The 9,165-nt window shown below is 44.4% G+C and overlaps 2 protein-coding genes across 5 annotated transcripts; one reads left to right on the top strand and one right to left on the bottom strand.

Moving 5' to 3' along the window:
* The first annotated feature begins 1,367 nt into the window (after positions 1-1,367).
* LOC112872659 (probable WRKY transcription factor 3) lies at positions 1,368-3,209 on the top strand. Of its 4 annotated transcripts, XM_025935733.1 has the most exons (4): positions 1,380-1,501; positions 1,679-1,763; positions 2,019-2,243; positions 2,616-3,209. In XM_025935733.1, the coding sequence occupies exons 2-4, from the start codon at positions 1,756-1,758 to the stop codon at positions 2,821-2,823; spliced, it is 441 nt and encodes a 146-aa protein (XP_025791518.1). In that variant the 5' UTR covers positions 1,380-1,501; positions 1,679-1,755; the 3' UTR covers positions 2,824-3,209. The 4 variants fall into 4 exon arrangements, with proteins under 4 accessions (XP_025791517.1, XP_025791518.1, XP_025791515.1 ...); XM_025935732.1 differs by lacking the exon at positions 1,679-1,763 and having other exon boundaries at positions 1,368-1,501; XM_025935730.1 differs by lacking the exon at positions 1,380-1,501 and having other exon boundaries at positions 1,513-1,763.
* Positions 3,210-4,119: 910 nt separating this feature from the next.
* LOC112872658 (TATA-box-binding protein 2) lies at positions 4,120-8,371 on the bottom strand. Its single transcript, XM_025935729.1, has 9 exons — positions 8,061-8,371; positions 6,697-6,784; positions 6,304-6,375; positions 5,865-5,915; positions 5,734-5,778; positions 5,555-5,647; positions 5,348-5,449; positions 5,195-5,268; positions 4,120-4,642 (listed from the first exon to the last, which is right to left on the bottom strand). Coding segments are annotated over exons 1-9 (603 nt in total). The 5' UTR covers positions 8,138-8,371; the 3' UTR covers positions 4,120-4,641.
* Positions 8,372-9,165: the final 794 nt, after the last annotated feature.

The following is a 9,165-nucleotide window of genomic DNA, read 5'->3' on the forward strand; positions in this document are numbered from 1 at the left end:
GGCTCTTATATATTTTTAGCTCAAAATTGTATAAGATTAGATCCCGACCCTATTAGTATCCGGCCTTTAAATTATCTAGGCTAAATTTTAAAATCATTTACCATTCACCACCCCTGTCTTCCGAGCTACAAATATATTCATAATTTCTCTTTTCTTGATGTATCAGCCTCTCAGTCAGGTGCGGTTCCAAGAAGGATTAGGCTGTATCTTTCTGATTCAGTGACATGTATGACTAATCACTCTGACAAGTCACAGATACTTTATGCATCATGACGTTTTATTTTCAAAATTAAACTTACATATGATTCAAGAGCGAAGGACTACATTAAAGATTAGACCAACTATGTACGAACATTCACATTCGAGTGGATATGCGTGGAAAATGCACTGAATCCCATTAACCATCGGTCAGTAGAAGCATACATCCAACACCTAGCTAGAGTGACCTTAAGGGTGTAGGCAAAAGAAAAGAGGCAGCAGCTTCTTGGAACAATGCCGTGCAACCAGCGAGCGGGTGCTGACGTAGCACAAGTGACGTCGGTCGTGTCCCCGGCGACACGCATCTTCTGCTGATCATGCGGGGCCCACTAACGGCCGTTCATGGGTACACGAGCGCCGTTACTAGCAGGGAGATAATTCTTCGCGGAGCACCGCTTCAAGCTTGCTGGCGTGCAATCATCACGTCACTATCTCATCATAAGGTAAAATTCGAAGGAGGAGGACGTCGACACGGTCTCCAAAACAGAACTTACTATATACAATTAATACTCTTTTGCAGTATATTTATAAATCATGGCAAATGTATAATTTGTAAGGTTGCTTCTTAAGGTAAAAGTATTCCAACCATGTCATTAGAATATGAAAACCCAATACATAAAAGTGATTTTATAACCAAAGAAAATAAGTGGTTAACTACATGTATAGTCTACATCTAACCTAAAACATGTTATTTAGTCAATGGAGGGAGTAATGCCCATGAATGCTGGTGCAGGTTTGTGGCTACAAAATCAGTCCAACCTCAAGGTGTGGCTACGAGTGTAGAATTTCACATGTCAGGTAATGTGTGTCATGTGTGTGTTTTTACTCTCTGCATCTTACCTGATACAAACATTGTCCTTCGATGTTTCAAATGTCTTTTTTTTTTGCAACTAGCCGCTTGGAAATTGTTAAATTTTATTAGACACCTAATGTATAGGAACTCCCTTTATTCAGTCCAAGAAAATAGTGGCGAGGTTGGGTAGAACAGCGTGTGAACCCAAAAATTTGCTCGACGACGTTAGCGTCGCATCTGAGAAGCTTCCATACGATTGACTAAACCTTGAATCCTTGATAATAAATACAACACCCAAAGAGCTTCGTCACTACTCTCTCTCTCTCTCTCTCTCTCTCTCTCTCAATGTTTCGTGCACTTGCGATAACATGGGAGTAGCAGAGCACAGGACGTAGACGTACGGAGACCGGCGTCCATGGCATCATCATCAAGCTCGCAGCCCAACGCAATGTTATGCATCTCTCTCTCTCTCTCTCTCTCTCTCTCTCTCTCTCTCTCTCTCTCTCGTTGGGAATGAATCAATTTGGCTGCCTATTAACAAGCAGGAATTAATGGTTTGAATGTTTTTGTTCACCTTCTTCTCTCTGCGTTGTTTTGATGTTTGCCTTGCATCAAACTCGGTTTTAGGGTTGGCAACTTATCATGGCTTCGGTTCTCATGCATGGTTCGCCATTGGTTTTTCAAATTTTCATGTAGCAACATGCATGGAGAGGTATCGTCCAGAACAGATGTACAAGTTCATGGTATCTGTATGGCCTATTAGATTTAATTTATGTATCACATATTTAATTTGTTACCAGTAGTAATTTTCATAACCAGATCAGCTGATCCTGCTATTTCGATCAACTTCTGCAGAACTGTAGAAGCTAAATATATAAGCACCCCGGCAGAGAGATATGCTACAGGTTGTTATGTGTACATATTGCTGATGTTCTTGACACAAAAACTACTGCAATGGTGCATGCAGAGGGAGCGCAGGAGACAGAAATCAAGAGAAGGAGGACGAGGCGGTGGTTGCGGCGGCGGCGGCGGCGGCGGCAGAGGCCGGCAACGGCAGCCAGGAAGACGAGGCGGTGGTTGCGGCGGCGGCGGCGGCAGAGGCTGGCAACGGCAGCCAGCTGGTGATGCCTGAAGACGGCTACGAGTGGAAGAAGTACGGACAGAAGTTCATCAAGAACATCCAGAAAATCAGGTTTTTTTCCGATCGATGATCGATAACATGCTTGCGTTAGTTTTTGGCATCGATCCGATCTCGAAAATGCATAATATCATTTTGTTTTAATTTCCCGCCACACGTGCACATCAGCTTATGAATTGCTCGCCGTCGACGAGTTTTTACCTGCCTCCATCCCTCCCAGCATCAATTCAAATCCTTTTGATTGAATATTTCAATCGATGTGACGGCCACTCATGAGTAGCCTTGTGCATACAATGCTCGCTCGCTGCCGGATCTTATCGCCAGGAAGAACAATCAGCTGAAAAATCGCCGCTTTATTGCGGTCAAAGCTTGCAAATTGCACAAGTTGCTCTTACGAATAATTGACGCGTGGGCTGAATGGTGCAGGAGCTACTTCCGGTGCCGGCACAGGCTGTGCGGAGCCAAGAAGAAGGTGGAGTGGCACCCGAGCGACCCCAGCGGGGCCCTCCGCGTCGTCTACGAGGGCGCGCACCAGCACGGCTCCCCGCCGTCGTCGTCAGCGGCGGCCGCCGGCGGCGCCTCCAACAAGTACGAGCTGGGCGCGCAGTACTTCGGCGGGGCTCGGCCGCAGTGACCCAGGAACGCTCGATGTACGTGAGCGCTCGATGTACGTGAGCGTTGGGATGGGGAAGAAAGGCCGGCGGCGGCGGCATGGATCTGGCCGGTCCTGCTCCTGCATCTATCTCTTTCACTGTGCACCGGACGGCAGCGGCAGGTGGCCGGCGGTGGCCTTCAGGTGGCGGTGCCGGTGCCGGTTGACGCCTTGCGCCGGTGCAATGTGATGTTGAGTGTGGGGAATAGTTATTGCTAGTCCAGTCAACTCTGCGGTCTAGTACCTGTAGACTATAGTGCAGTATGCCAGTATGCACGAAATAAGAGTATACTTAGAAGTTAGAACTCTGATGGTCTCTAGGTTTGTTCGCATGTGTCGTCTAAATTCCTGAACTTCATGTCTCTAAACCTGTTAAGTGTTTCATTTGAGATCAAAACTTGCTTAATCAACAAATATGCAGATTTATAGTTTAAGGATATTGGTAAGGCTCCAAAAGGTTCAGGTTCTGCTGGTGCATTTAGTTTACAGCCGGAGAGCTGTTTCACGCGCCAAGCACTGCTCTCTCCCTACAACTGCTTGATCGACCTCAGAAGAGAGATGCCGAGCTGGGAACACACCTGAAATGTTTGGGTTTCCCTTTTGCAACTGAAAAGTTGAACCTCAAGAGCGACTTGTTGGGTACAAAAGCACTAGAATTGGGTTTGAGTATCTATGCAACTGGCGTACACCAGCAACGGAAGTCCCCGTCGCCGCCAACTTGCATCGTTTAAGGGCTGATTGCGACACTTCCAAGGTAGCTTTGGCACTTTTCTCTGAGACAGATCGGATAAAAGGCCACTACAAAGGAAAGGTCCAGCATTCAATCATTGGCAAATAGCAAGGCCTCAATGAGTAACTAGGGATATGCACAGACACACAGACCCAGCTGATGTCTGCCGACAATGGATCGCTAACTGCTGGATATGCACAACCCAACACAACTTGATCGAAAACAACACAAGTTAGCATCACTAGTCTCCTTTGACCCAATAGTATTTTCAATGAGGCAGACATGGCGACACCATGAATACAAACACCAATGTAGAAGCGTGCCACAAAACAGAGTTTTATGCGATATGCAACTCATTCACCGAGCATCCCCACAACACGTTGAATTCAGTTCTTCACCTCAGCAAGCAACTGCAGCACAATAAGAATCATAACTGTAGCAAAATTTCAGAACAGAAACGCAAGAAATTCCATGTCAATCAGCGACCACACTTGCACAGAACCAGACCAGTAGCATGGATAGGTATCACAGGTTCAACCACACAATGATAGCCAACAGGATCAGCCCACTGCCCGAAGTCTCAAATACAACAGAACTTATTATCAGTCACAGTTCCAAGTTCCAACAGTACATAGTGGTTGCCCCAACATACACTGCAGCCTTTTCATCATTGCACAGCACACTGAAAGATACTCAGAAAAGACTTTTAAGGGACTCATGTCTCAAAGACAAACTAGGGCAAAATTTCTCTACTCTTGTTAGTACTTGAGTTAACACTGCAACCACATGGGACATGCATGTACCTTGCAGTTCACACAAACTACTCAAATGACACATGATAAGGTGTACCCGATCACTAAGGCCTACCCAAACAGACCAACCCCAGACAAGTCTTCCACGGTTCCACCACCTTCCATAACAAACCCACCCAACCACAACACACACCGAAGCATACATAAATTACAAGATACTATAAGCTCCTCCAGACTTTTAATGTACAGTTAAAGTTATGGCCACAACAGAAAAACCTCAAGGAAGCTTGTAATTAGGAGTACGTGATCTCCGAGCCATCTGCAAAGAGGATGTCACAGGAAAAAATTAGTTTTTTATAGATAAATTATAGTGTTGCATGTATTGTGACGAATTACTAATTAGAAGAGAAGGAAACATTCGCCCAAGCAGCTACTAACAAGCTATAGCTGGTATAGCATATTATTTGCATGCATCATTGGAACGATGTAAAAGAGCAAAACATTTCAGCAACGTCATAATCATACATAAAACATACTAAGACAGTTGAATATTTCAAATCACCCAACAAGATTGCTGTATCCTCAGCTTCTTGCTTATCGCCGATCGGGTCATCTAATTTGAATAACCAGAATACCATGACAAGATTGTTTGAAGGACATGTTTCCAAATTCCAACATTTTACTACTAAGTCTAACAGTAAAAATCCCCAGTGCCCAGTCCCACACCACATGTTCCTAACAAGACATAGTGAACTGCAGCTATCCAGATTATTGCAAGCATTTTATCAACAGAACAAAAGAATCTCAGTTCCAGTAAAAAGTCTTCTACCATGCACATTGGATTTAAACATAATAAAAAAGAACTGCATACCATTGCTGAACTTTTCGGAACTCTGTCAGTACAGGATAGATGTTTTCAAAGGCAGTGTACGTCTCCTCTCTCACCTGTAAAACAAAGTATAAAATGAAGGAAAAAGAAAAGCGAATGGAGGGATATTAACATATACAAGAAATGGCTGCTAACCTTTGCGCCAGTCAAAACAATCTTGCCTGAAACAAAAATCAATAGAACAATCTTTGGTTGTTTCATCCGATAGATCAGACCAGGAAACAGTTCTGGTTCATACTGTAAAACAGTGGAAAATTTCATTAGCATTAGCAAAGAATGGAGCCAGAAAGGAATGAAAGAAATAATTGTGATGCTAAAAGAAGCATGGAATATTCCACGTACACTTGAGAAGGCACCATGCGAATATGCAAGGCCCTCAAGCCTAATTGGAAACTTGACATCACAAGAGCCAACGATATTCTGAATCTTGAAGTCCTGGCATAGTGAAGCAACTCAGTAACAGTCACACAAAATGAAACTGCTCAAAGCTCAGGTGAATTTAGACAAGTATTAAAAAATACCTTGAATTTAGCTGGAAAGCCAAGTTTCTGAATAATACGAGCATACTGGAAATAAGATTGGCGTTAGAATTCAGCGACCTCTAAGTAAAGTAGATCCAACTTAAATAAAATGAAAGCAAGCCATATGTCACCTTCCTTGCTGCAAGCTTAGATTGTTGTTCGCTCTTTGCTCCAGTACAGACCTGATGATACAAAATTAAAGGTTGCTGCTTCAGATACACAAGCATGATAAATTGGTACGAGATTGTAGTTAAATGCAATATAATAAATACATGCTACTGAAACTTCATTTGTTCAGAAGAAAAATATTACTGCATCACCACATTTAATTAATGTCACGATATGACAACCAAGTCATGACAAACCGACAACAAAAGATGCTACTTTTTCTATCTTATGATAACAGGGAATTAAGGCAATAAAGTTATGTCAAGAATCAGATAAAGCAGCAGGTAGGCGCTATGTGCCACAAGAATTTTGATGTGCACAGATCTAATACAAGGGAAAATAGTGCCACCAAAAGCATGTACAACCTTGAAAATTTGAAAGTTTATGACATTGATGCCATACCATTTTGCCCGATGCAAATATCAGTGCCGTGGTTTTGGGTTCTCTTATTCTCATGATGACTGCAGCAAAACGCTGTTTACAAAGAGAAGTAAGAATACAATATATATAATAGCAGAGAGAAAAAAGGTTGCAAAAAGCATACAACTGACAAAAAAAGTTTAGTAATCAAGTTGCTAAATTCTACTATTAGAAGTGCAGCATATAGTAGTAAGGAAAGCGCAAGTTCTTACTAAATTCAAAGTTTTACAAGATACTGTAGCTAGTATGCTATTTACACTTATGGACAAGGTTGAACAGTATTACAAAGGTTTGTACTTTCATAAAATATCATGTGCTCAATAAAAACACTAGGAAATACAGTGCAAAGCCATTGCTTTGAGGTAATCATTATACCTTTGGGTTATACTCTGCATTGCGTGCTTGCAAAGCTATGGCTTTGAGGTCAAGTTTACAATCCAAATTAACTGTTGATACAATATTCCTGCCATTAACAAAATGACAGTATATGTCAAAGAGGCCATGATCAAAGCCCTGCAGCCTAGATGTGGATTTGTTCTGTAAACAAATGCAATAACACAGGACTGACCCAAAATCAATACACGCCAGCAAGTATAACAATACATTCATGGACCAATCGAGAAGTTCTTACTGTAAATTAGTATAGATTTGTAGGGGGGGGATGTTTCTCGTAGACTGAATTGGTCAACACATACATGACACAATTTGGCATTATAATGCGTGTTATTAATTTGTTCTTCATGGCAATTTGCAGCATGTGCAGCTTATACTAAATGTAAGACTATTACTCCGGTAACCTATAATTCACATAGTTGGATCGCAAATGTTTTGTATTAATCAAAGTCATTCCAGGACCCAATATGGCACTAATAAGCCCTTGGCACCTAAAATCCCACAAGAAGCATAAATCTCCCGCAGATATAACATATTACACCATTTTCATTGCAACAACCGTCACCTAGACAACTATTACTTATGATCAGCTCACAGCCTTGCCCACCAATGTATTTAGCCCTCTCCCTGAGGTAAGATATCCAATCAGAAGGCTCAACCCATATCATACTAGACAATTTGTGCATCAAGGAGTCAAAACATGGAATGGAAATGTTGTCAAGAAGCAGTTTTGCTTGCAGCGACCAAGTGACTATAGCACAAAAAAAATATGGAGGCTGCTTGGTTGCCGGCCATAAATGGCCACGCCGCAAGTGCGTCCACGCCCAAGGTTGGGTGTCAAAAATCGGCGCCTAAGCTGGCGTGAAAAACACCTGCAAAAGCTGTGGCAGCCAAATCCTAGCAGCCAACCAAACATATGCATTAATTTGTGTGGCTGCCAAACTCTATGGCGTGGTCAGCTGCGGCGGGCAATCAAACGCCCCCCACGAACTTCGAGCAGAAAACAGATCTTCGTTGCCGCTGCAGTTTGGCTCCTGCTGGGTCCGTCGCAAATATTCGGCGATGTAAAAATCAATAAACAATTACCACCAAAACCCCCCAATTACCTAAGTCAATATTAGCTTATTTCGATGCTCCAGGCACCAGCCAGCTGAACAAAATCACGATTTCACGGCACAAACTAATCACACGACTACCCACGATCAGGAGGCGCCCCGCTGCCGATAGCCAACCCTCGGCCGGCCGCCGAACACTCAAGCACGGCATCCCCCGCGCGACCCAAGGCGTACGGTACGGGATCCCTCCGCAACCCCCACCCCCCAGACGAACCCAGATCCGGGACTTACTGGAGCGTGGGGACGATGCCGGAGGGGTGCTTGGACAGATCCACCGGCTGGCTGCCCTCGAGCCCAGGCTCCGCCATCGGGATCGCGCACGCAGCACCCGGCGGCTCCGCGCCGCGAATCCGCGCCGATCCGGGGCCGAAATGGGGCGGGAAGGAGCGCGCGGGACGCGGGTTCGAGCGGGATTTCGAAATTCGAGGTCTTTTATAGAGATCAGGAGCGGGGTTGGAGAGGAGGGGAAGGAAGGGGAAGGGAGCTAGGGTTATCTATCTCGCGAGGGGGGGGGGTGGGGGGAGAGAGCAGGCGGCGCGTGAGGGTGGGGAGAGGGGGGAGGTCGTCTGGTGGTGGTGGTGGATGCGTGCGGGGAGTTGGGTTGTATCGGTGGACGGGGAGCAGGCGGTGGATGGGGAGCGCGTGGGATTTGTAGGGGGAGCGGGTGGACCGGCTGTGGCCGGTTGCCATGGGTGCGGTTTGGTGACGTGATGGTTTGATGAGGTGCGCTGAGCTGCGGGGTAGGTGTCTGAGCGGGACCCAGCTGTCGGTGTATGGGTAGAGCGTCGTTCGCGTGTGGATGGGCATGGATATCGAGGATTTCTCGGGAACGATCCTCTGCGGGTTCTGGCTGCACTTCTGTTGGAGCTTGCAGTTTTTTTTTTGATAAACCTTGGAGCTGCCGGTTAATTCAGCATTCGCATTCCGGAACTTGCATTCGTATGAATCCAAACCACGCTTCGGTTGTAAGAAGTAGATAGCAATACAGTTACAAAACAGAGTTAGGTTCATTCTAGGATTTACATATTTTAATTAAAGGGTATAATTGCAAAAATTAAAGTTGAGCAGTCAGGAGGCTATGTAAATAGGCCACTTGATACAACTTTTAGATAAAACTGGTTAGACTTGATACATAGCTCGAGTTTCGCTGTAGTATGTGAGATATGCATCAATATCCTTTATTAAGACAAGACACACGTGGATATAACAGTCCTTAAGATATAACCCACAAGGCTGTGAATTGAGCAAAACTAAACTTATTAAGATTTTGATATAGTTGATTATGTATATATTATGTTTGGTGCTCATTCAATTATAATGTGCAATTTTTCAACCT

Source organism: Panicum hallii, chromosome 9 (genome assembly GCF_002211085.1).
Source record: "Panicum hallii strain FIL2 chromosome 9, PHallii_v3.1, whole genome shotgun sequence".
Classification (NCBI taxonomy): Eukaryota; Viridiplantae; Streptophyta; class Magnoliopsida; order Poales; family Poaceae; genus Panicum; species Panicum hallii.

What these genes read in the sequence shown, in the direction of transcription:
- LOC112872659 (XM_025935730.1), top strand. Translation starts at nt 1,612, where the DNA reads ATGTTTTTGTTCACCTTCTTCTCTCTGCGTTGTTTTGATGTTTGCCTT. An exon ending in GTAGCAACATGCATGGAGAG is followed by an intron (nt 1,764 to 2,018) that starts GTATCGTCCAGA and finishes TGGTGCATGCAG; the next exon opens with AGGGAGCGCAGGAGACAGAA. An exon ending in AAGAACATCCAGAAAATCAG is followed by an intron (nt 2,244 to 2,615) that starts GTTTTTTTCCGA and finishes TGAATGGTGCAG; the next exon opens with GAGCTACTTCCGGTGCCGGC.
- LOC112872658 (XM_025935729.1), bottom strand. Translation starts at nt 8,137, where the DNA reads ATGGCGGAGCCTGGGCTCGAGGGCAGCCAGCCGGTGGATCTGTCCAAG. An exon ending in GGCATCGTCCCCACGCTCCA is followed by an intron (nt 6,785 to 8,060) that starts GTAAGTCCCGGA and finishes TGTTAATGGCAG; the next exon opens with GAATATTGTATCAACAGTTA. An exon ending in TTGTTTTGACTGGCGCAAAG is followed by an intron (nt 5,269 to 5,347) that starts GTTAGCAGCCAT and finishes TTTGTTTTACAG; the next exon opens with GTGAGAGAGGAGACGTACAC.